This window comes from Trachurus trachurus, assembly GCF_905171665.1.
Source record: "Trachurus trachurus genome assembly, chromosome: 3".
Lineage (NCBI taxonomy): Eukaryota > Metazoa > Chordata > Actinopteri > Carangiformes > Carangidae > Trachurus > Trachurus trachurus.
The window spans coordinates 37,791,040-37,819,001 of record NC_139893.1 but is presented as its reverse complement, the minus strand read 5'-3'; the positions used below and the strand labels follow the sequence as shown (position 1 = coordinate 37,819,001).

The window sequence follows — 27,962 nt, the reverse complement described above, 5'->3', positions numbered from 1 at the left end:
TGGAAGCGCTTACAGCTGTTGTTCACTCATTCTGTAAATCTCAGCGAGGTGTAGTGGAATACCACTGGCAAAGAGAAGATGTCTTTTATAAAAGTAGATGCAACTTCCAACTTCTCCTACCACAACCTTCCTTATGGAATATTCTCCACAGAAGATAATGTGAGTGCACTTTGTATTTTGCTCATTGATTCTAGCTCATTGATGTGTGTGTGTGCCTTTTGCCTCTCATCATCATCACAACTGTGAAATATTAAAGTCACACAACCAATCATGCAAATGAGGATTATTCAAAAGGAAAATACAAAAACTGCATAACTACAAATGCAAAATTACTCAAACTCATATTCTAAACTGTTTGGGGTTGAATCAGTTGATAGATGCAGGGGAACAGAAATCATATAGTCATGTCATTGTGTGTTGTATTTCCCCAGCCCAAACATCGCATTGGTGTTGCCATTGGAGACCAGATACTGGACCTCAGCGTGATTAAGTCTTTGTTTCAAGGACCTGTGATGTCCAAACATCAGGACGTCTTTGACAAGGTGAGTTTTTAATGATTATGACTATTCAGAAAAGTGGCGCCACAACTCACCTAACTTCTTGAGTCTGACATTAATCAGTCGTACTGGGCAGCACTGTAGTGAACTTCCAACTTCATCATACTACAGTACTTTAGAAAGGGCCTGGTGAAGCAGCCACAGATGTGCACAGATGTACAATACATGAGTTAATGTACTCCACCACCTACGAGATGTATAGGTCAAAAAATCAAGATCACAGAAAAATTCTCAGAAAGCACAGAAATATCTGCCCACAATAGACAGATTTTCTGTATACAGGTATGTGCTGGATGAGCTTTCATTGGATTATGTCTTCATCTGAATCAGTGCTTGAGACATTCATGCTGAACATGGTCAGGATTACAGGTTATTATCATATTTTATCTTTAATCAGACTGAATGAAAAACAGCTTTCTTTTATGAGAGACAAGTGCGTTTTGTCGTATGTGAGCACATAAAGGTACTCATTAATTCATTCATTGTCATCATATTTTCATTTTTACCCTGTGTCTTGCTATAAGGCCACGCTGAATGCGTTCATGGCTCTGGGGTATGAGGCCTGGAGGGAGGTCAGGAGGACGTTGCAGATGTTGCTGTCAGCCAATGAGAGCACACTGAAAGATGACATCAGCCTCCGGAGCAGGTTGGTCCATCCCACAGATAAATGAAATATATGATATGATATGTTCATTTATCAAGAGTGATGCTAGCAATAGGTGTCACCTATAAGGAGATAATATGAAGATATACGTTTATAAGATGAAATGCATATTAAAATATCTAGAAGATAATGGAACCATATACGTTGACAATATGTATTTCATTTATATACATTTATGTGACTTAGAGGCAGTTCTATTTTGTGCAGTTCCAGAAATTAATTCTTATATAGGGGAAACCCAGCCTTATAACCTGAATCTTAATAGCTGTGCTTATTTGCTGACAATGTTTTGTTTTTTTTGGACCAATTCATTTCAGTTTTGTCTGTTTGTCTCTGCAGAGCATTTGTCCATCAGAGTGCAGCCACCATGCACCTTCCTGCAGACATCGGTGAGTGAGCCTCTCCTCCTTAGTCTCCTGTTATCACGTTACCTGTCATAGCAGTTTGTTTCATTCAGAGGCCATTTCCCTCAGCACAGCACAGTAATGCGATCTCCATCCCCTTGGCATCGTGTTTTTAAAAACCGACGTGCCATCGCACTTGCTGAATAATGCATTTGCTCCAGTCAGTCTTTCATTTCAGGACGTATATCTCACCTTCTGACATGGATTACTCAGTGTGGCTGTGTTACATGTTGCTCTATGCTAATGTCAGCAGCTGACAAGAGTGTGATTTCTCCACCCACATTTGTTCCCCTCACTTTGATAGGTTTTCATCACAGTTTAACCCTGTAAACTCTGTTGAAACAGACCAGAGATAAAGAACAGACATTGACACATCTGAGTGGCCTTGGACTGCTCATACAGGAGTCCCCACAGTGCCTTGAGGGTTTTGTTACTGTGGCTTTGGTTGCCCAAACCCTATGATTGATGGAGCTTTTACAAGTAATGAAATCTATCACTTAAATGTCTGTAATGTTGTCATATATGTCACTTATTTAACTTTACTTTATTTGTTTATTTGAATGGGACAGTGCACATTAATGGACAAAAATCATGTAAATGTGCCGGATTATACTGTAGCAAAGGTGCTAATTTCCATCCGGAGTCCCAAAAACATAAAAACAGTTCTATAACAGTACACATAATAATTTAGGCAACACAAAAAGACAAAAAGGCGACTATGACTATGAAGAACATATTGACAAACACATTCCAGGTAGGGGGACCATAAGAGTTTTGTTCTTGGAGAAAGTGCATACAGTAAGTGCTGGGTTAAAGTGACAAGTGCTAAAGTGCAGGAGTGCATAGGTACCAGGTTGTATTACACGATACCCTATAAGTGTATAAGTGCTAGATAGTATTGCACAAGGCCCTAAAGTGCACATCAGTTTAATTTGCCAGGTTGTATTGCACGATGCCCGTTACACCTACACAAGCGTGTAGATATTGCACAAAATGTAATACATAATTGTATTTTACCATAAACATGTTGAACAATATATGAAGATATAAGTTTTAACACATGTGAAATACCCACATGTGCACTGCACACAGTATATTTAACATATCTAGTATATGGTGATTTTTCATGTGGTATGCCATTATGTCCATGATATTTTATATATGATGCAAATCTGTAATATATTTTTATATTACAATATATAATATAATGTAAATATGACAATATATTACAATTCTATTTGCTTATATGTTTTTTTGTCTTGTTATGTCTTTTTACACATGATGGGAACATTGTCTCAGACTTTTGGATTCTCTAATATGCAAATTATATTGATACACTTTAAGGTGGATATATATTCACAGTGTATAACTTGTGTCTAATTTGCTTCTATACTGAGCAACACAAACAGGACATAGTGCTCATGTAGTTAAGAGGGTTTCCACCTCAAGGGGGCACTGTTAAGCCACAAGTTAGATTTCTTTTCCTTTTGACTTGGCACATTGAGCCGGGGTTGTCTTCAGTGACTTGAGTGAGATAGGGTGCAGGCAGTAGACGCTCCTCTTCTGAACTCTCCCTTTCCTCTTCACAGGCGATTACACAGACTTCTACTCCTCCAGAGATCACGCCACCAACGTTGGCATTATGTTCCGCGGGAAGGAGAACGCTCTGATGCCAAACTGGTACGCTATCAGTCAAGCAAGCAAGAGTCAACTAACAGCTGTTGATAGAGTAAACATAAAGCTTAGTGAGAGGCCTTTTGGTGCAAGCCCAGCGTTTGGGCCAGATATTGAGAGAGAGCCTGAAACAAATTGTCCAAGGCCCTCTGCAAACAGTGATATGTGGAGGGACATTACAAGGTTTCTCTAATTGATTTGGGCCTCAGCGCGCCAGTGTGCATTTAAACACTGCAGCGGGGGCCCAGGGAGCGTCCCACAGCAGCACGCCTAAGTCACACAGCACCGGCAGCCTTCATTTATTCTAGGACCCATGTGGGAGGAATGCTTAACAGGGAAGGGGCAGCTCTGTCTGACATGCTGCACTCTGGTTAAGCAGCTGATTGGCAGGCTCTTCTTCCTGGCTGTCAAATTCATGTGAAATTTCAAGGGGCAGGAGAGCAACACAGCATGTGCTTCTGAATCTGTGCATTACAGATAATGAAGTTCCAGACCCAAAATAAGCTTTTTGAAGTTACCACTGGTGATGCAGAAGTCCCAAAGTACCGATGCACAAATGTAACATACAGTATGTGCATGTATTGAATTCCATATACAGTATGCACATTTAGAATGAAACATTACAGTATATAAAATAATATGAAACAGAATCAGAAATTGAATACATTTCATATCTAGACCACTTTCCAAGAATGAGAAGACAGATTTAGGAAAAACATAACTTTTGGTTTAATGGTGTTTTCATAAACCTACACATGAAAATGACAGAAAAACACAGTATTTAGGTATACATTTTACAATGGGGATTTCATATACATATTCTATAAATGTATACCTTTATTTGTAGGTATGTGGTAAATGTGATTACCAGTAATATATCTCCTTATAGGTGACATACAGTATATATAGCAACATCATTACAGGGACATATTCCATATACTGTATTTATTTTCTAGAAAGAAACTGATATGGTTGATGGATTGATATGATGTGATGATTTGATTCACATTTAAAACCAGCTATAATATTTATATTTATCAAAAGAATATATTATAATCCTGGGCATCTGCAGCTCCCCTTGGCTTCATGTAATGTTCAAAGAGTAGCTAAAAGAAGGATAAATAACAGACTTACTTATTAAACTGGTTGCCAGAGACATCATCCCAAATGAATAGCTGGTTGTGTAATTTAGCTCCAGCTTTAAATATGAGCTCTGAGCCTCTCTTATGTTTGGGCTCGGGTTCTGTATCCAGCCTGGGTGCATCTCTTTATCTCCATAGTTTAATATCTAATCAACCCAGGACGAAATCATATCAGTCCAATAATGTTTTCCTTCCAAAAACAGCTCAATAATAATAACCTAACAGTGTTATTAAAATAGTTCACCCAAAATTGAAATTGCACTCATTATCTACTCACCCTCATGTGGACTAAGGGCTGGGAGAAGTTTCAGAGTCCTCCGTGGCTTCTCTGAGTTACAGGGGGTCTCGGCGTAGCAGTGCATGTCCATGTAACGGTTGCAAATGGATACCAACTGTCTTCGTAACAAAAAGACACACCAAAAAACATCCAAATACCTCCATGCTGCTCGTATGTAATGTCCCTCTTGTATTGAAGCCCCGAAATGCGAAATTGTTCTGAAAAAAATTAAATAAGTCTATATTTCAAGCTTGTTTGTAGCGGAAGCTCCTCTTCCTGGTCCGTCCAAATCTCGCGAGATTTGCGCCAGCGTCAGTGCGATTACTGACGCCGGCGCAAATCGCGATCGCACATACGAGCGGCATGGAGGTATTTGGATGTTTTTTGGTGTGTCTTTTTGTTACGAAGAAAAGTGGTATCCATTTGCAGCCGTCATATGGACATGCACTGCTACGCCGAGACCCCCTGTAACTCAGAGAAGCCACGGTGAAATTTCAATTTTGAGTGAACTATCCCTTTACGCAGAGAAATAGCAGTTTTATTAACATGTAAATGTTAATTCAATGGTTTCACTCATAAGTCCCTATACAAACATGTATGGAAAGCAGTAAAACCAAACAGCAGACACCAAGGGAGTAAGTGGAGATGAAGGGTCCTCTTTCTCTACTGTCTCTGATTAAGACAGAAACAAAAAACAATATTGGTCTGCTCCTTTAATTTGTGGCAAATGAAATAATATGCATCTCCTTTGTGGTATCACACTGTGTCACATTAAAGCAGCTGCTTTCACGCTGGGAGCGGGCCAGCTCAGCCAGTTCTCTGCTGGCAGCCACTGAGAAGCTCCTCAGGGTTCACTGCACTGATAGTGGTGTTTGAGGAGGAGAAGCTGTTCGTTGTTCTTTTTACCCATCTGTCGTTTCTCCTGCCAGCCACCAGATGATTCAGTCTTTCATTGTCAGACTTGTATCTGTCGCGGACGACTGGGCTGGAAGTGTTCAACACAACACAACTGTTTTCACAAGCCCCATAACTTGGCTGTGATAGTACAGAAATATTATCAAAATGAAAGCCCCATCTCAACACAGGGCTAACACATTACCATGAGTCGTACTCCTGAAACCAGCTGTGAATCTGCATTTGTTATGATTGCTCGCATTCATTTTCCTTTAATTAGTAATCTGAATTTGGAGATGCAGATTATTACTTGAATAATATTTAATTAGAAATATTAATGTAACTGATTAAAAATCGAAAATACAGTAATCATTTATTCATGTTTCAAGAAAATGTCCCATGTTTCACTTAGCTCAGAGTGAAACTTCAGAGTGATGACCTGCCACACTGAGACATCCCATACACAACTGTTATATATGTATATCTGTACATACAAGTATTGAATTTGCTATACATATGGCATGTATATGCTATATATATGCTATGCTATATATATATATACGGTATATATATATTAGGGCTGTTAGATTTTGCCCAAAAATAAAATCTCAATTTTTTGTTAAATGGCAATCTATTTTGTGTGCTGTTTGTGTCTTTTTAAATGGACCGAGAGTCTAATTAATCTACCTACCTACCTACCTACCTACCTACCTACCTACCTACCTACCTACCTACCTACCTACCTACCTACCTACCTACCTACCTACCTACCTACCTACCTACCTACCTACCTACCTACCTATCTATCTATCTATCTATCTATCTATCTATCTATCCATCCATCCAGTGGCGTGCACAGACTTTTTGAAGGGCAGGGGCGAAAAGGAAAAATAAGGGCACCTAATAGCGCGTCCTCGCCACTGAAGAGGGCACTTTAGCACGCGTTTTGGCTTCCCTGAAGGCACTTTAACACGTGTTTTGGCTCCCAAGAGGGCACTTTAGCACACGTTTTGGCTCCTAGAGAGCACTTTAGCACGCATTTTGGCTTCCAAGGGGGCACTTTAACACGTGTTTTGGCTCCCAAGAGGGCACTTTAGCACACGTTTTGGTTCCTAGATGTGGCTCCTAGAGGGCACTTTCAGGGCTGCCATGTTTCAGAAAATGACAAGAGTGAGACTGTAGCGACATGGTGCGTTTGGTGGTCGGCGGCGAAAAAAATTTGGCCTTTTTAAACGTTGATTTGGCCTGTTTTATAATATCAATACCTTAAGATTAAAAAACATCGATGTGGCCTGTTTTAACACGTGTTTTGGCTCCCAAGAGGGCACTTTAACATGTGTTTTGGCTCCTAGAGGGCACTTTAGCACACGTTTTGGCTACCATGAGGGCACTTTAGCACACGTTTTGGCTTCCAAGGGCACTTTAACATGTGTTTTGGCTTCCAAGAGGGCACTTTAACATGTGTTTTGGCTCCTAGAGGGCACTTTAACACACGTTTTGGCTACCATGAGGGCACTTTAGCACACGTTTTGGCTCCTAGAGGGCACTTTAACGCGCGTTTTGGCTCCCAGGGGGCACTTTAGCATGCGTTTTTCAACAATTCTCAATACTCTCTTCTCAATACGGCACGGTGGCACAGTGGTTAGCACTGTTGCCTCACAGCAAGAAGGTCCTGGGTTCGAATCCCGGGCCGCCCAGGGCCTTTCTGTGTGGAGTTTGCATGTTCTCCCCGTGTCTGCGTGGGTTTCCTCCGGGTGCTCCGGTTTCCCCCACCACTAAAAACATGCCAGCTAGCCTGATCCTCCAGTCAGTGCCTCTGACCAAAGGCACTGGCTCATAATCTGGAGTTGGTCCCCGGGCGCTGCACCGTGGCTGCCCACTGCTCCTCAGGGATGGGTTAAATGCAGAGAAAGAATTTCACTGTACTAGCTGTATATGTGACTAATAAAGTACCTTTAAATTGGGCCACGAGGGGGGGCGACCTGCCCCCCCCTGTACACGCCACTGTATCTATCTATCTATCTATCTATCTATCTATCTATCTATCTATCTAAAAAAAAACGTGAGAGCTGTAACTGTGTAGTGGAAAAGGGCCGTTGGTCTTTTTGGCAACGAAAACCTCACTGGTCTTAGCAAAATGCCGACATGCTTGTTTACAGTGTGTGGGGAGAGCAGTGGGAGAGCGTGATGGGAGGAAGGAGGCAGCAGTCATTACGATAATTCAGTGCAGCCCAGATTCATGAACGGGGGCTTACCGTAATTACCCTAGTTTGAGTAAAAAATCGATTTTTATGATTTCAAAAAATCGATTTTTACGATTCCAAATAATCGCGATTACGATTTTAAAACGATTAATCGAACAGCCCTAATATATATGTGTATATATATATATATATATATATATATATATATATATATATATATATATATATATATATATATATATATATATATATATATATATATATATATATATATATGTACTGTATGTTATATTGATGGGTTGATTTTAGATGTGTATATATATTATATGTCTAACTCATACGAATGCAATATGTAGCTATGTTTGATGAGTTAAATATCTTTAAAGATCTCATATGGTGCTCAGTTTTTGTCTGTGCTAATGGGCATTACATTTAACAGCATGATTTAATTTAATGAATTACCCTTCAAACGTTCACATCTGTGTGCTTAACATAATTACTACTGATGTAAAACATCATCACTGCTCTGTCGACTCTGCTGTGGACTCTGTTGTGTTAATCTGGGTGTTGTTCTGGGCAGGCTGAGGCTTCCAGTGGGATACCATGGCAGAGCATCGTCGGTGGTTGTTTCTGGGACCCCCATCCGCCGCCCCTCAGGCCAGATGAGACCTGACCAAAGTAAGATTATTCTCACTGTTTGGCTTGTTGCTTGTAACAGAGTTTCACTTGGGACATAAAACCTTTAAAGGGATAGAACTATCCCTTTAACAAAAATCTAGCTCCAGACGACTTCATTGTCTTCATTAGTCCATATTCTATCTATTTAAGCTGCACCTGGAGCAGTGCTGAAGGCAGCAGGTGTATCTGGCCGTGGCTTTAATATGTAATTGTTGTGTTTACTGCTTGAATGGAATTGGAGCAGCTGTAGCCCCTAAATTTAATATTTTCTTTGTGTGAACCACATTTCTGTCCCTAAATGTGAAGTGGATTCCCCTGATGTGACTCTCTGAACAGATTTTGATTACGACACAGAGCATGTGGCTGTTGATAACCAGTGTTTGCCTTTTCCCCCTCTGTTAGCAAAACCCCCGGTGTTTGGCCCGTCGAAGCAGTTGGACATTGAGCTGGAAATGGTGATTACACTGTTTATTTAATCCAAGCACCTGTGTGTGTATGTACTGTTTGAACAGATACTGAGATAATGCCTGAGAGAAAGGACTGAATTTTGTATGATTCACAATAATGACCAACAACATACACAAATGTGTCATGCCACTTCTTTTCCCTTGTCAGGCCTTCTTTGTTGGAGGAGGGAATAAGCTGGGAGAGCCTATTCCAATCAACAAAGCCCATGAACACATCTTTGGCATGGTCGTGATGAATGACTGGAGTGGTAAGAGTCTCTGCACACTATGTCACACCCACATCATCCTTTGTTTTGGGTGTTTGTGAACAGTTTGAGGGCTCCCTCTCACTTCATGGTGAACCAGGGATCATGCAATGCATTGCAATACATTATCGGCCACATACAGTTCTTCTAAAATGTCATAAAACTAATCTCCACCCACACACTGTAATGTATGTACTCTATATACTCAATGTCTATATATGACATAAATCCACATATGTGTAAAAAAATATATATATAAATCAAAACTATTGGAAATTTTAACATTTTCATATATTGACATATATTTCATGTATGTGTGGCTTTATTTTGGACAGCATTCAAAGGAGCTCCAGCAACACTTGTAATGGAAAAACAACTTTATTAGACCGACGCGTTTCGGCTGTAGCCTTTATCAGGGTCATAGAGAAACAAACTCAACACATCATTCAAATAGACACAGCTGAAAGAGATCTTGACCAATCCTCCACATGTCCCAACCAATGAGGAGAGTGGGGAGCACCTGTGACACATCAATTAGCTCTGGTATGGCAAGCACCTTATTTGGTCATGGACCAAAGAGAAGTGAGATGATCACATAAGGTGATCCACAGCACCACACACACAAAACCAATCAAATATACAGTATATAAAGCACATTCAGGCATTAAAAACGATCAGTAGAGTATAAAATATAAAAAAAAGAAAACCAATTATAAATCAAATCAAATAAATTTAAAAAATAAAATTTAAAAAATGAAAAGATAATGCAAAATACATTGTACACACATAAAATGCATAGAAGACCCACTATAAAAATTCAAATTTATTTTGGACATACAGCATGTTACATAAACATACATCCTATATACAGTGGGTAACAGCCTCAGACCATGTTCCAGGAATGTGTAAATAGACATGTTTAAAATTAAGAAGAAAATGTATTTGCAGTTTTAATGAGCTTGCATTTATAAATTAAACATGTATCATATATTATATAGTTGCACTTGCAACACAGACTGACATATACGTATGTAGATACTTTTAATGAATGTAATTTTACTATTTTACTACTGTCATGTTGTAAACATATATCCAGAGGATGTGATAGTAATACAGGTGACATATTAGTCTTGATGTAGGGACATGTATAATGATATATTACTATATTTATATGTGGGTAATGTCTCGTATGTCTGGTTTTTAATGACAGTTTGATGGATTAAAGGTCCAATTGGCAAGGTTTATTGGGAAAATCTGCATATACTACCCATGAATATATTTGTATAAGTGTATAATCACTATAAAATGAAATTCATTTGGTTTTCGTAGCCTTATAATTATTCTTTTATATAAACATATAGCAAGCAGCCCTAATGGAAAATCCCGCCAGCCAGAGAGCGTGTTCTGTGAGTTTCGAGTGCATTAACTCATTGAGTGCCAGCCCTTTTATAAAATGGTCAGTGCCATGTGCCAGCGTTTTGGGGCATTTTGAGTAATATTTCAAGACCAACGGAATATTTTGTACTATGACTCTGAAAACACCAAACAGCTCAAAGGAAAGAGGAGACTCTCTATTTAACTAGGGAAAAAACATTTGTGTGTACCTTGTTCCATTCTTGATATATCTTAAGTTGAATAGAGCCTGGTTGCACCAAAAAGACCACTTTTTTTCTAGAAAGCTGAGAAAAATGCATTTTTGTGAAAGAGAGTCTCTCAAGAAAAACAGTGATTTATCCGTTTTAATTTTGGCTTCAAAAACATGTAAGACATCTGAACATTTCATTTCACATGTTTTTTCATTGTAGAATAAAAAAAACTACTAAAATACAACAAGTAGGAGTCCTACTCTGCAGAGTGATGCCTGCTCTCCTACTTCTCCTCCCGCAGTTGCTGGATGTCACGGTTTTCCCCCCATTTTACACACTGGACCTTTAATACTTAACTAAATATTATAATACGGTATGTTCCAGGACTGAGAGTCATAAAAGGAAAGTTTGCGTGACGGGTCTGATGTATGGCCTGGCTCTGGTAATGAAGCTGATGGGATGCTGCCTGCAGCATCACCAGTCAGCGGTGACGTTTCACTTAGGAGCACACTTGTTCCTTAATTTAGCTTTGCATTATAGATGTTGATGCAGTCACTTCAGATAGAGGCCGATGGAGATGGTTCCTGACTAAATGGCAGAGGCAGTCCTCATCAAAACATGAGTGGGGGATATGTATTATTGATTCAGCTGGGAATCTCTGGAGAGGACCTGCATGGTGTTGTTGCTCTCTGACTGTCATCCTCTCTAATATTACTCCTGGCACAGTTTGACTGCAGCCTGCCAAACAGTTTCCCCGGTCTCTGCCAGCTGAAGGGAAATTGAATCCACAACAACACAACACAGCCACATATTAATCATTATTGAAAAATTCTAAATTGGTTGTGACTCCACCATCTAATGTCTGCTGTCGTTTGATAACAAATGTCACGATGTCAAATATTTTCTAGAATTCAGTTAAATCTAAAGGGATGAAAACGCCTTCAACACAAAAGAGTAGTCTTTTTAAACTTTGACAAATAAAAAAATAAAAATAAAAATAGCATGGCCGATAATAAACACTACCCCTGTATCACTCTCCGTAACATAATAGAGTGCAGGGATTAAATCAACAATTAAAAGAAAAAAAAAGAATTGTGAATAAAAAACAACAAAATGGACAAATAAGATGCAACAACATTTCAAACATTAACAAAGAAAAGAGAAAAGAAGACTAAAGATGAAGCCTTTCTCATCTCAGTTTTGGAGCCATAATAACAAACTCCCAGTTGCCTTTTTGTGACCAGCCGAGCCTTTGGAACCAGTAGAGTTTGTTAATGTATGTGCTACATTAAGTGCAGGCATTTGGGAGTGTTAAGTTGAGTTGTTCAGGTAGTTTATGTATCAGAAGATGTAGCCTAGATCTTTGCTGCATATGTCAGAGGTTCTGGTGGGTTTTTAATGTTTCAGCCATTAACCTCACCAATCCTCAGTTAATTAGATCTAGCCCCCCTGGACCCATAATACAGGACATAAGTATTGATTTAGAGCTGTGGAGAAAACTGATGAATCATCACATTACAAAAGGCAGCTTTAACATTCTCTAACTGGGTAAACAGCCTCTCATCTGGCCTTAGGCCACCACACACACACAGACACACACACACACTCTGAGCTCACCTGCAACAGTCTGTCAGGAACAGGGAAATAGCAACACATATTGTATTTGTTTTTCATCTGACATATGTTTAGCAGGTTAAATTAAGGTTATAAGGCATTCTGGGCAGTTTTGATAGAGCAAGCAGATAAAGATAAATGAAGTAAAAGTAGTCTTGTAGATGTGTAATGAGTATCAGTAGTGATGCTGTACAGTATACTGGAGTTTGTATAGCTATTGTGAATGTGAAAAGTATGAGTGTGTGTTTTATGTGAATTATAATGTGTGTTTCCCTTTTTCCCAAAACAAAGTAAAGGCATAATAGGAATAATTTACATTTATACACCTTACATCTGAATGTCCTGTGTGCAACAGTGTGCAACCTCTTACTATTTGTCTGACAGCAGTGATGGTTTAAGGCCAGTTCACTGAGAGAGAGCAGTCAGATCTGGAACAACTTCAGGAGCTTCACTGAGGTTGAATACAGATAGAAATAGGACTAGTCAAAAAAAAAAAAAACATAGAAAAGGCTAATGATGCACACCTGTTATAGCACTGAATAGATTTAAATCTATATACTGAGGTGAAAGCTGTGAGAGCACCAGAGGTGTCTAAAACATCTTAGATAATGCTGCACAGAATCATGGGAGGACGTATTTTAAGAGAATACATTAGAGAAGAGTAAATGAAGCAGATCACAATTAATTTTTTCAATTCCATTTAGTGAATACATTTACCTCCATCTTCACTGTCACATGTTCAATAATGAACTGTACTGAAGCCTCTGTGCCCACTGACTGCTTAGGATTTAGAAAGTCATTTAACCTAAGTACAGTAGTGAGTGTCATTTCAACACTCGTTATTAGTGACACGGGGCAACGCACCGAGAACCTCCTCAGTTTTATAGTTTTTGATCAATCACTGTTCAATCACCATGACCATTTTTGAGATATTTTGAGATTATAATGGGTGTGCATTGTGTGGAATCTTCAGGCTAGAGTGTTGGAAGTATAGCCTGCTGACATTTTTCTCTTTACACGCTGCTCCTGGCCACAAATTACACTCTACACACATGATTCTTTCCATAGATGTAGACAAACTTGTTCTCTATCCCACAATGTGCTCAAAAAAGCAGAGACTGTGGGCTTTTGAGTGCAGCCAGATTCCCTTGGCTGCCTGCTGATTCCAATACAAAGACTTTCTGAGAGAAGCAGAAGGGACCCCTGTTTTTAACTTGCATGGGTTTCCAAAATATTAACTCCAGAAACACCAAAAACATATCAACATGTTCAGGAAGTCCTCTGGACGCTCACGGTCTGCTTGTTTTTCTGATAGGAGCTACCGTTTTGTCACAATAAGCCCAAATGTGAGACGAGCGCTGAGGCAGAAAAACACACTCTTTCCTCACGTCTCCCTCGGCCTGGGGTGCATCTATCATCATGGCAACCCCCTCAAATTGCCATGGCAACGTCTGAGTCTCAGGCCAGAACCACAGCTGAGGCCAATTTAACTAATTAGGGACTTCTCTGATATCTCTGCACTTTATCTACGTCTGACCCCTGTAGCCTCATAATGAAATAAGGCTGCTTTTTGTAATAATCTGCCACATTTTAAATAAATAATAAAATTCTTAATGCAATATGAAATAAAGTTTGACATAATTTTGTAAAAAAAAAAGTTGTTACAAAATGCACCAAATTATTACATCTTTATAAAAAAGTGCAACACCCACATTTTGTAATAACTGATGCAATATGTAACAACTTATTACAAAATAATAATAATAATAATAATAATAATAATAATAAATTGTATTTATAGAGCACTTTTCACCTGAAGAACAAGTCTCAAAGCGAAATAAAATAGAAAATAAAAATAAAATAGAAATAAAAAAATGGAAAAAAAATAAAGCTAAATTAGCTATTAAAAAAACAAGGACATTCTAAAAGACCAGGACATCAGGGATAGGCTGATGCCCCAAAGTGTATTACATATTGTGTTTAAAAATGTTATTACAAAGTGTGGTGTTATTTCATAATGAGGTGAGAATGTATTACATTATTACATAATGCGGCATTATTACATAATGTGGTGCTACACCCCCTATCTTCCACATGAAGTGTCTGTGAAACACAACCACACACACACATGCACGCTCTTCCTCTCCCACGCACAGACACACATACACACACACACACACACACACACACACACACACACACACACACACACACACACACACAGGTAACTTAATGTAATTATAGTCACATGTACACTACACAGACAGGTTGACAGCTCCTCAATGTCAGCGCTCTGTCTGATTGGCTTTTTCTTAACCCTAAGGTTGTGGGTTTGATTCCCCTGTTGACAGAGATCACACCCCCGGCAGCGGCCCCCGTGGCACTCTCAAAATCTCTGCAAGGAAATGTTCTACTTTTTCTTTTATTAGTCATTTGGCAGAGACCTCATTAGCCCTGTGTGTGTGTAAAGCACAGCAGCTATTACAGCTTTATAGCCTGTGACAGAATGAAGTGTAAAAAGGAGCAGCAGCTTTTTCATTAAGGACTGAATCTACAGGCTCAGCTCCTTTGGCTAGCACAGTGTATACAGTACATACTGTAAACACTTAGAATATGTAGACTGCAGTATTCCCTCAGTCAAAGGTGAAGGGGTAGTTCTTGAACAATAAAATAGAGGTCTTAATATCAATTCTTCCACTTTAGATAAGAGTCACACTGTAGTTGACTCAAGGGAGACTATATTAAAATCCATTATATGCATATACACCAGACAGTAGTGCCACAGTTTTGGACGAGATGCAACACTTTTCCCAGACTGAATATTTCAGGAACAGCGCGTCACACTGCTGCACAGATATGTCCAGACAGTCGGCTCGGCTTGTGTTTTGTTTTGGACTGTGCAGCAGCTACAGTGTCGGAGATTCAGTCTCAGTGCTGTGACATTTCTGCTGAATGTGCAGCTGAAGTTAACTTTCTGTACTTGACTGCTGAAGCCCTCAGGAGATCAGTTTGAGCAGAGTTCACCACAGGCTCTCTGGAATATTTGCCATCCTAAAATTTCAACCATAGAACTCCACGCTAAATTAAACGCACCACCACCACCACCACCACCACCCCCAAAAAAACCTCCCAACCTCAACCCGCTCACCTTTTTATCCCCTTCCCTATACTGTTGTCAGTGGTGCACAGTGGTTTAAGTGAAGAGTCTCTTCTTAAAGGTTCACAGTGGGTGAGGGGCTGACGACACTGAGAGCTGACAAGCAGTAAAGCTCTCACAGCTGAAGATTATCTCTCCGTTGCTTCATTAGCCCCACAGTGCAGGAGACTTATGGGTGCACACGGGTGTGGGACGATAATGGCATCATAGGACTGAGCTCATAAATCTGAGTATAAGCTGGAGTGTAACTAACTACATCTACTCAAGGACTGTGCTATTTTTTTCCCATTTCGTGCTGCTGGAGACTTTTTCTTTACGATATTTGGGGGGGAACTACCTTTTACACTACTGTATTTATTACACTTTATCCAATACAAAACAGATGATTAATCAGACTTTATTTTGTTGCATTTTCATACAAACAACGCAACACAAATGGCTTCACAGGATAAAAGAAATAAAACATACCAAACTCCTCTCACCCACACAAACACACACACACAACAACACAAGTAGCAACAAGTAACAAATAAAAACAATAGAAAAATAAAACTTTTTTTTAACTTATTTTAGTATATAAGCCCTTATCTTCTACATATAGAAGATATAATATAATAATACATTTTCCAACATTTTGGAAAATTAGCCCATTGCCATAATCCCTATACAGTAGTCATAGCAGTAGGTTCGTTACCTTTAATTGTCGATGCAAGCTATTTTTTGAAAGGCGGAGCAGAGCCGCGAGCTGCTCAGAGCTACGCTACGGAGGCTAATGGGATTTTTCCCTCATCAAGCTCATCAAATACACAATCCAACAACTCCAAAACGCTCTGCTGGACAAGTTGTGACCTGCACATTCATCACGCGATAATAACATAATAACAGAACGTTACGAGACAGAGTTGTTTTCGAGGTAACAAATCGACTCCTAAGACTATAGGGATTTTGGCAATGGGCCAGTTTGCCATAGTGTTGAACTAGCCCTTTAAAATTACCTGCCTCTCAAACAATAAGGTGCTGCTTTAAACTTTCTATATAGTTTTTCTTTATACAATAATCAAATATAGCTGTAAATAGCCTATTTACTTTGGCTATCACAAGCAAAACATCCTATTGAATTGGAAGTTCTTTATCATCATTTTCTAAATCATTATATTATATTATTATTGTTGCCATAACAGCAATTAGCTATGAGCTGGCTATTTAAGAGAAATGTATTCTTGAAAGATATATTCAAACAGATACATCCAAACCACTTTGGAAAATGTGTGCAAAGTGTGGATAGCAAGGATTTAGTCTGTTTTATGTAAATAACTGGTTTCTGATTGAGTCATTATTATGTTGATCATTACTAGGAGCAAATGAAGCACTTGCATATCAACTACATGTATAAATTAAAGTGTTAATTTTACATGTGAGTGGGTTTACGCAGCAGCCAGAGTGTGGTGGCACAGATGGTGTTTGCGTGGCTCATAGAGCTGAGAAGACTCTCTGACTGACAAACTTTTCATTGTTTTGAGAGATGAATTTTTCACACAGTTACAACAGTGAGGTCGGGAGGGGGCAGGAGCAGCAGTGACTATACAGAGCACAAGCTGTTTAGTCTCAGTCCAGCTCCTCATCACACCTTTGGCTGGGGCTCTCTGGGACCCTGAATACCAATCAAATCAGTTTGAATCAAAGCTGGACATAGCAAACTTATCTATCCATGTTCTTTTTTTTATATTTATAGTTATTTTTTTCTGAGTCATGATCTGCCAACCAATGCTGTAACACTTGTTGTGTGTGTGCGTCGTGTTGCTTCTCAGCCAGGGACATCCAGGCGTGGGAGTACGTTCCTCTGGGCCCGTTCCTGGGGAAGAACTTCGGGACAACGATCTCACCATGGGTGGTCCCTATGGAGGCACTGCTACCATTTGCACAGCCCAACGCCATTCAGGTGAGTACAAGGGTCACATGATCAGCATGTAGAAGAAAATGTTTTTATCAGGTCTTCAGCTTCTCCTCACTGGATCAAACCGAGGCAGGTGAACAGGACCTGTCATGGCTACTTGTGTCAAAACATACGTACAAACTGAGGCTGTCCTACGGTAACAGTAACGGTACGGTACGGTAAAAAACATCACAGAAGATACAGCAGTAACAGTTAGATTTTGTTGCTACACAATATTTAGCAGTCATATTTAGCAGATAATATGACAGCAGCAGAGCAATAACTGCTGTGATGTAGGTTAAGAAACTATCAACTTTGAGGACAACATGTGCCTAATATATCCCGCCCACTAGCAGGTGCCATAATGAAGTGTTATTCACTTAACTTGTCAATGCTCATAACATTAGGCCTGATTGGTATAAATCTATCTACAACTATAAACAAGATCATTAAGGTCGCAAATGGGAGAAACTTCCAGAAACTGCACACTCAACATGTAGTAAGATGATTTTCTCTACTACCGTACCACCCACTGAATCTATCAAAAGGATAGAACAACTAAAGATTATGACCCAAAACATAATTTATTTGGGAGTCACTAGTTTTAAAAGGGGTTGTTTGAAAAACAACTCTTAAAGGGGACCTATTATAGAAATATCACTTTTTGAAGGCTCTTTAATCTGGGTGTCTGTCTTGCCTTCCGGGCCACAAAATGTGAGAAGTGACAAATAAGGCTGTAATTGTTAGGCTCCTGAGGTTGAAATCCATGTGGTTTTACGAGCTGTTCCCTCAGTTGTCATTCCATGATGTCCGGTACCAGTAGAAGGGGCGGGGCAAGCAGTGGTTCATTTGCATTTAAAGGGACAGACACTGAAAGCAGCCGTTCTGAACAGGGCTGTTTAGAGAGGATGAAAAGAGCTGTGATGTTTGATCCTTGAGATATTTTGACCAAAGCATGTCACAGACATGTCTTTAAGACACCCGGGAACTGTTTTAATTAGTGGAAAAGGGGCAGAATATGTCTCCTTTAACCCTTGTGTCACACATTCAAACATATAAACTCAATATTAAAATAAAACACAAAGAAAGACAGCTGATGGCGCTGAACCATCTGAGCCAAACTGAACCGTCTGAGCCAAACTCTTCCACTGAGCTGAGAGTCTCAGACCTCCCTTCATTGTCTCCAAGCCAGACTGATTACCAACCGCTGAGCTCCACCTCACAGGTGCAGCAAATCTACTTGATGAGCAGAGTGAGCTGTGAAAAGACAAAAAAAGAACTTTTCACATCAATCCATAACAGTAGCCTAAGGTATGGCACGACACAGCACGGTCTGGTTGGGAGCTGGAGTAGAGAGGAGAGAGAGGAGGGAGCTGGCATCAGCAAATGCCATAGGAGAATAACAATATAGCAGTTATTGACACTCAGCCTGAGGAAGGTCTAACAGAGCAGTCAGAGCCTGGTGAGCTCAGTCTAACCTGTGCACCTTTCTATACTGGACTAGTTTTGATTGAGAAATCAGCATCCAAACCCTCTGGAGCCACCCTCAGGGTAAATGTTAGCAGCGTTGTGTTAGTGGATGACTGACTCGTCTGTGTGGCGACTAGTATCAGCCTCCACGTTCCTGCATCTGATTTCTGTTTCTCCTCCCTCTGCAGGATCCAGAGCCCCTCCCCTACCTGCAACACCACGATCCTTACACCTTCAACATTAACCTGTTTGTGTCAGTTAAAGGTACTGTACACACTGTAATGGTTTCACTGTGATGAACACACACACACACACACACACATACACACAGCATTAAAAGCCCTGAGGTGATCCATGGTAATGAGTACAGCCATTAAATTCCTCATGTCTCTCTCTCTCTGCTCTCTCCATACCTTTCTCATCCATGATGCTTAATATTTTACCACCTGTACTTTCCTCCGGTGTCTCTGAAGGTTTTCATTTCTTCCAAACATAAAAGTTTCATTTTAACGGGGAGAGTATTTTAGGTCGGGCTCCAATCTTAAAAATGAAATATTAAAAATTTATAATTTTCTCAGTATTAAGTCTAACTGTGTTACTGTATAATGCCACAGACTGTTTATATTTCTACTGATGCCTCTGAAGACGTGGTCTGGGACGACAAACACATAAACTGCAGCTTCTCCCTTGCGATCATGTGTTTCATACACGCATGTGGCACAATCAGCACAGCTGCAGCCGTGTTTTAGCTTTCCGCTACTACAGTTTAAAAACTTCAGGAACCTGGTGTTAGCAGGCTGCTACATGTCCTGGTGAAGTACAGTAAGTTCTCTCCACCTGAGGGGACGTTTTTCCTTTTTGACACCGGTTCTCATCGGCAATTGTTACATTAAAATGAGTAGGCGACTTGGCATCCTGGAAACCTGCCTGATTTTGGAGATATGCAGTGTTTGTTTGCCATTACTTTCATTATTTCCTCTACGATCGCGCACCCCCCTCCGTTACGGTCGTCGCCGCAACCCCCACACCCCCCCCTCGTCAGACGTTACGATCACGCACCGCCCCGGCCGTCGAAGCTTCAATTTAAATCGATTTTATGTCCGCGAAGCTTCGATTATCAAAATATGATAATCAGGTCAGCCCTAGTTTAAACACATCTGCATCTGTACTTTATCACAAAACATGTGGGACAAAGTACTTCAATGACAACCATGTGTTCAGCTGTTCTAACTGATGCTGAACTAATAACCTGCTCTGGAGCAGGTTAAAGCAGAAGATCAGATCAATATTACTGACCAATCAGATCATTGGAAAAACGGAGGCATTATTACTACAGGATCCTGACAAGGACAAAAGAGGTTACAATAAAGTGATCAATAATACTGATCAGCACATTTATTTAAAGCAGAAGTAAGTGGAATATTTGTGTTAATATAAGTCTTAAATAGTTCTATCTTCCGACAGCAATCACTTATATAGAGTGTTTGGTCTGAAACACGGGTCTGTCAGTCACTCTGCTCTGCTGTAAGCCGAGGAGAAAACTTTCCTTGTATCCTACAACCTTTATCCAATGAGGAGAGAGAACGGCATAAAGGGGCAGTCCTCTCTGTGTGTGCAGCCAAGGGATGCGAGTGAATGTGGTGACGTAGGGACGAGGGCGGGGACTGCTAACTCCATCTGCTGACAAGAAGTTAGCCAAAACCACCGGATCGCTTACTTCTGCTTTAACTTCAGAAGATCAAATCAATATTACTGACCAATCAGATCATTGGAAAAATAGAGGCATTATTACTACAGGATCCTGACAAGGACAAAAGAGGTTACAATAAAGTGATCAATAATACTGATCAGCACATTTATATAAGGGCAGTAGCAGAGTGGTTAGCACTGTTGACTCTCAGCATGAAGGTGGAGTTTGCATGTTCTCCCTGTGTCTGTGTGGGTTTTGTGCAGGTTCTTCAGCTTCCTTCCACAGTCCAGACACATGCACACTAGATTGATATGGATGATGGATGATTAACATTTATATAGATCAGTAGAGTTGTTTTGCTGTTCTGGACCTTGCATGTGTAGCTATGTGAAGGCTTTTATCATTATACTACAATCTGTCCAAACCATAGCTTCACTTTAACTGAACAAAGATTCTTGAATGAAACAGTGATGATGATTTCACTCTTCTTCGTCACAGCAGGTCAGAGACTCTGTGACCACAACTGGAAATAAAACCCAAATCTTTTTGATCCGCACGCGGATCGATATTTTCATGTAGGTCAGACATGACAGTCTGACATTAACCTCAGTTTTTATTTTCTCACTGCATGTTCACAATTTGTTCAACATCAGAAAAATAGAATGAAAATACTCAATATGATTTAGATTTATTGTAGGTAGGTAATAAATGTGAACATATTTTTTTTATACTTGTTTAATCAATTAATTATACTGCAGCTTTAAAGGGATATTTCAACATTTTGGCAAATTTGCCGATTGCCATAATCTATATAGTCTTAGGGGTAGGTTCATTACCTTTAATTGTTGGTGCAAGCTGTTTTTAGATCAGCAGGGCAGATGTGAGCTCTGCAAGGTGTGCGGTATTTCTGGGATTTCCCTCATCAAACTCATCAAATACACAATCCAACAACTCCAAACACTCTCATTGACAAGTTGTGACCTGCACATTCACCACACTATGAGATAATGATGGAACATTACGAGACAGAGTTGTTATCTAAAAATAGCTTGCACCGACAATTAAAGGTAATGAACCTACTGCTATGACTGTAGGGATTATGGCAATGAGCCAATTTGCCAAAATGTTGAACTATCCCTTTAAATGCAATATGTAATAAAGTTTGACATTTTGTAAAAAATGAAATATTATTATGAAATGATGGATATGAATGAGTATTCCTTCATAGGTTTGAAGCAAACATCACTTTTGGATGTTTTTTTTTTTTTTTTAAACTCTAATTGTCGCCTTTAATGGAGGTCACGGTAGAGAGAGGCAGAAGATGAGGAGAGAGAGTTGGAGATGAACATGTAGTAAATGGCCACTCTAGTTGGGTGCCAAGCAGCAGCCTCATGCTCATACAGTACACCCACTGACCACTCATCCTCATAATGTTGACAAGTGCTTCTTTTCACTGTGCCAAGATGATTTAAATGTCACAGTTCACTGCTGCATATTGCATGAAATATTACTAAGGCATGGTAAAAAATGTTTTGCATGTTATTATTACTTAAAATTGTCTAAATAACAGAAATATTAAAAAAAATTCTTAATTTCTTTGTAAAGGGGGGGTCGTTGGTAAATTGTTGCCATATGGCAACAATATGCAATCGTGGAAAGTCCCATAAAATAAACATTTTTGACCAAAAACTAATTTTATTTAAAGCAACACTCAACAAATCCATCTCATACTCAACCCAAACTAACAAACAAACATTTATACAATAAAAACATTGTATAATTTCAACAATTATCTAAAATGTCTGAGAACCTGGAACCTGGAACCCGTCTCAATGAAGTACATCGAATCACTCATTTTATGTCATTTCATTCAGTTATCTAGAAGATATAAGTGCAAGTCCATTTAGATAATATGTTACAAAATACCTTTAATCACAAAATATGAAAAAATATAATGTTTTTACCTTTAAAATATAAGAAAAGGTTGTAAACATAGTCTCAGGGTAGGTTCATGCTATGTAAGTCAATGGGACTCCATTGCGTTGAATGCACCAGGAATTTTCCATATTTGCATACTGTTGCCATATGGCAACAAATGTATTTTAGCATACAAAAATACTATTACATCAAAACTGAATTAAATTTTGAAAAAATAAAGTTTACTTTCCCCAGATAGTGATTTCAATTTTTTATTTGATGAAAATTTTCCAAAATTCTGAATAAAAGAGAGTTTTCGGGAGCCCCACACAATGATGTTTACATGGCAAATGTCCATGAGCAAAAGGGACTGGCAAACAGGATATCTTTGGTCATTTGACCTCATAAATTGTATGTCCTTCAAAGTAAAAGACCCCTTTTCACACCTAACTGTAAAAACAAAAATAAATATCATACTTTTTTAGAAAAATGAAGATAAAGTAATTGTTGCCATATGGCAACACTATGCATTAACAGTAATATGAAATGTTTCACTTGAAGTAACCTCTGCTGTCTGCTGTTTAAGGGCAGGACATGGCGGAGGCAGCAACCATCTGCAAGTCCAACTTTAAGGTGAGAATCTTGTCTAAGCCACGCCCACTGTGCTGCATGATGTGTTAAAGGAAAACTAATACTAAAATACTACTAATAGCTTACAGAGAGGTTGCAACCAATGATTATATTGTGTTCATAATCAAATACCTGTTAATGTGTCAGAGTTAGTATCCATCTAATCTGACTGCCATGAGCTAAAAGGTCTGAACCCACAGTAGCTGTGATGAAGTTACTAGGAGGCAGGTTCACACTAAATGATGAGGCAAAATATCAAAAGTTAAAAAATTAGAAATGTCATTGCCTTTTTTATTTTTTCTTATTTTTATTAGTTTTTCAGATTTTGAATTGCAACACGTTGAAGTTGGAATTCATCAGCTTCATCAGCTCCTCTGTTAACAGCACTCTTATGAGGAGATTCACTGTCATTTCAAAAGCGTAATACTTCCTATTCTTGCTTGATGTATTACTTCACCTGCTTAACGCTTCAAGGTCTCCTTTGTCCTGCTTTACATTCCATAATGTGCCCAAACATTTTCAATGGGTCTCATGGGACAAGATGGAGATTGAACCATTAATCTCTCTAATTTTTGCTCAATCTCCAGAGCCACAACTTCCCAAATGTAGAACTGAATAAAACTTTACTTTGTTGCATTCACCCCACAAAACAAGTGACCCATGTAAGGCAAATGCCACCCCATTCCTATTTTCATCAAGTGATAATATGTACATAGATAAATAACATTTTAAAGGCTTACTTTATTTTCATCTGTAAAATTTTTATTCTTTACTTTTCTTCATCTTCCCTGTCAATAACTACACTTTTCTACAGTATGAGTGTGCTCTAGTTTAATTTCTGGTTATATTATTATACTAAGTTACAAGCCCTGTTGCCAGGGGCCATCACTATAAAACATAGGCTACACCTTAATGATGATAATGTTAAAGGGATAGTAGCATTTTTTTTAAAGTGGGGTTGTATGATTTACAAATAGCCCCTAAGTACTTTAATTGCAGTAGAAGACTCTCTGCACTCCTCCCGTTAGCAACGCCAGCCCATAGCCCTGCCCAGAGATTTACAACATACAGTGTTGTGAACAGACCCAAAGAAACGGCCTATTTTCGCGGCTTAAAAGAGGTTTTACCTGGAAAAAAATACACAGTTCAATTGTTCGCTATAATATAATTTTTTCCAGCCCCTCAAAGTGCAGGAAAAACGCAGTTTTTATTTGGACCTAACCAACTGCTGATCGGCGGGCGTTAACCCTGGGCGGAGGGATACGTGAGTTGGTTAGGTCCAAATAAAAACTTTGAAGGGCTGGAAAAAAAAATATTATACAGTAGCTAACAATGGAACTGTGTATTTTTTTTTTCAGGTAAAACCTCTTTTAGGCCGTGAAAATAGGCCGTTTCTTTGGGTCTGTTCACAACACTGTATGTTGTAAATCTCTGGGCAGGGCTATGGGCTGGCGTTGCTAACGGCAGGAGTGCAGAGAGTCTTCTACTGCAATTAAAGTACTTAGGGGCTATTTGTAGATCATACAACCCCACTTAAAAAAATGCTACTATCCCTTTAAAGTTGGTGCAGACTAACCCAGGAGCACATCTGTCCTTGATCCAAACTGTTTTAATCTCTCTCTATCAACTCCTGATCTTCTGGTCTCCTCTCTGTGTCACTAGTACATGTACTGGACCATGAAGCAGCAGCTGGCCCATCATACAGTCAGCGGCTGCAACGTCAGACCAGGAGACCTGCTGGCTTCTGGGACTATCAGTGGACCTGTGAGTGTCTGCATGTGGAGCATGTCGTTTTTTGAAGACAGTGTATAGCCTATGCTGTTTGACATGGTATATTACTGCTGTAAGACATCATGGTGAATTCAGGCCTGACAATCAATGGGAGAAACCTGCAGCAGGGTGGGGACCGTCTGTCTTAGAAACAGGGGATGAGGGAGGAGAGGAGAGAGACAGAGACTGTGACCATGACCAGTTGTACTCATAGGTAATGATGATACCATATGAATTGTTATGGTTATAACTCTAATAGACCAATAAAGTGCAAAATAGTAAAGCAATAAATTACAATAGTAATAATTATTATAGTGTCAGTGCTGAGAGGCAGAGAGAGAGAAAGAGAGCTCAGTGGATAACAGGAATCCCTCAGTCATCTGTGTCTACAGCAGCATAACTAAGCAATAGACTCACTTGTGTTAGCTCTATCTATAAGTCTGATCAGAGGACAGTTTGAAGCCTGATCTTTAATGTAGAGTGTGTGTCGGCCTCCTGAACCTGGCTGGAACAGTCCAGGTAAATAATGACCTGTGTCTGACCTTGAGTGTAGACACTGAATAAAGATGAATCGACTGAAAGAAAGAGCAGACTTCAAGACAGAATTCATCCACATTTGCTCTGTCTGTTCCGTCTTGAACTTCAACAACCCTTGGATCTGATTTGGTGACACTAAGCTTTCTGTATAAAAGCACAAACTTCACCATCCGACTATTAAATTCAGTTATTGGACGACTCCACAGGCTGGTGTAACAGTGCTGGTACTGAATGCTTTATTGTGTCCTTCTAACAGGATCCAGAGAGTTTCGGCTCCATGCTGGAGCTGTCATGGAGAGGATCTAAGAGCATCGATTTGGGAGGAGGAGAAACCAGAACCTTCCTGAAGGATGGAGATGAAGTCACTCTCACAGGTTAGTCTGAACCGCAGCTGGACCATTCATCACTCAACTTATAGTGATGCTTCAATCATTATTATTTATTTATTTATTTGTTTATTTCAGTCATGTCAATTTAATCATCATCATCACACTTCATCTTAGTTCAAATAATACAATACACATGGCCGAAAGGGAAAGCGGGAGAAGCAAAAGCTTATCTAGTCCCGCCCCCATTACCCACAGAATAAACATCTTTATCATAATCTTTTCTTTTCTTTTGCTTTTTTACATTTTGACATAACATTTTCTTTTACTTATGACATTTTGACATAACATGTTACAGCAGTAGGTAGTATACAGAGCTGAAGTCTAGCTCTAGACAGTACATACAGATTACGTGTGTGTCTGCACATGTGTCCATATCAGTCTCATCTTGTAGCCTGGCATGTCACAAAGTCACAGAGTGGTCCAATCGACAGAGAGCAAAAGTCCAGTGTACTGATTATTTGTTGGGATGGTGTGAGAGCCCTATTATCAAGTAGAGTGGATGGGTTAACTCAAATATTGGTCAGGAGAATTCTGCACTTGGTCTTGATGATAAAACTGTACCAACTATGTTATAATGTTGTCTCATCTCTTCTTCTGTCCAGGTTACTGTCAAGGAGATGGCTACAGGGTGGGCTTTGGACCCTGCATGGCCTCCATCCTACCTGCCCTGTAGCACTGAAACACACACACTGTTACTCATGTGGGCATTCAGCTACATACTGGAGGAAACACCTACAACCTCAACCTGCTTTGATGTTTACTGTCCATAATGAAAATGACAAAGGACTGGATAACAAAAAATATTATCAAATGAATCCTTTTTTTTTTTTTTTTTTTTTTTTTACATCAATTGGTTCTTAAAGGGATAGTTCACCCAAAATTGAAATTTCTGGTGGGAGAAGTTTCAGAGTTATCCGTGGCTTCTCTGAGTCACAGGGGGTCTCGGCGTAGCAGTGCATCTCCATATAACGGTTGCAAATGGATACCAACTGTCTTCGTAACAAAAAGACACACCAAAAGACATCCAAATACCTCCATGCTGCTGGTATGTAATGTCCGTCTTGTATTGAAGCCCCGAAATGCGAAATTGTCCCGAAAAAAAATTAAAAAAGTCTATATTTCAAGCTTGTTTTGTAGCGGAAGCTTCTCGAAGCTCCTCTTCCCGGTTCGTCAAATTTGGACGAACTGGTAAGAGGACGGACCCTGGTTCGTCCAAATTTGACGAACCGGGAAGAGGAGCTTCCACTACAAACAAGCTTGAAATATAGACTTATTTAATTTTTTTCGGGACAATTTCGCATTTCGGGGCTTCAATACAAGACGGACATTACATACGAGCAGCATGGAGGTATTTGGATGTTTTTTGGTGTGTCTTTTTGTTACGAAGACAGTTGGTATTTCAATTTTGGGTGAACTATCCCTTTAAAATTATCAGAATCTGCTAAAATAAGTTTTTAAAACACAATAACCTAGGGAAGAGAAGTCACAGTGGCTTTATCTACGCACAACCACTAACTTCATTGGATAAGGGGATGAGACAGACAGACTGAAAATGAATGGAGATTGATGGGAAGCTGTGGAGTTTCAACCCTGCAGCAGCTGACAGGAGAGAAAGTTCAGTCATTCATCTGTTTGTGTGGACTTTAGCCTGAGATCAGTTGTCTGTGGTCACTTTGATCCTGGCAGTGGATGTCTGCAGAAACATCTGTTACTGACAGTGCATGTGCAGTTGTATGCCAAAGCATTTTTGTGTGTTTTGTGTGTTATGTCCTTGTGCTTTGACCATAAAATGTGTTTAAATGTCATGATTTTAGTTTTTTTTTGCATTTGCCGAAGTTAACAAAAAATACTTGACCTACAGATTTATGAGCAGGAAAGGTGGTTACAGATTATGACATATACTTGAGTTTTTACGTGCAGTCAAATATTCAAGGAAACAAGTATTATTTACCTGTTGAATGTAAAAGAAATATAAAATTCCCAGGATAAACTCTGAGATTATTTATCTGAGTCCAACTGGATTCAGTTCAATCAATTGAAATGAATCTATGCTGGACCTGATA

General features: G+C 39.4%; 1 protein-coding gene across 1 annotated transcript; it reads left to right on the top strand.

Annotated features, from left to right (window-relative positions):
- fah (fumarylacetoacetate hydrolase (fumarylacetoacetase)) lies at positions 1–27,704 on the top strand. The gene is made up of 14 exons (XM_083995420.1): positions 1–159; positions 432–542; positions 1,082–1,203; positions 1,561–1,610; positions 3,215–3,305; positions 8,397–8,494; positions 8,897–8,949; positions 9,110–9,209; positions 17,372–17,502; positions 19,155–19,230; positions 23,160–23,206; positions 24,866–24,967; positions 25,767–25,884; positions 26,502–27,704. The coding sequence occupies exons 1-14, from the start codon at positions 79–81 to the stop codon at positions 26,570–26,572; spliced, it is 1,251 nt and encodes a 416-aa protein (XP_083851546.1). The 5' UTR covers positions 1–78; the 3' UTR covers positions 26,573–27,704.
- Positions 27,705–27,962: the final 258 nt, after the last annotated feature.

Bases quoted from the DNA above. Each gene is read 5' to 3' on its own strand.
- fah (XM_083995420.1), top strand. From the start codon at position 79: ATGTCTTTTATAAAAGTAGATGCAACTTCCAACTTCTCCTACCACAAC. The intron at 1,611-3,214 runs GTGAGTGAGCCT...TCCTCTTCACAG, and splicing joins GCACCTTCCTGCAGACATCG to GCGATTACACAGACTTCTAC. The intron at 8,495-8,896 runs GTAAGATTATTC...CCCCTCTGTTAG, and splicing joins CCAGATGAGACCTGACCAAA to CAAAACCCCCGGTGTTTGGC.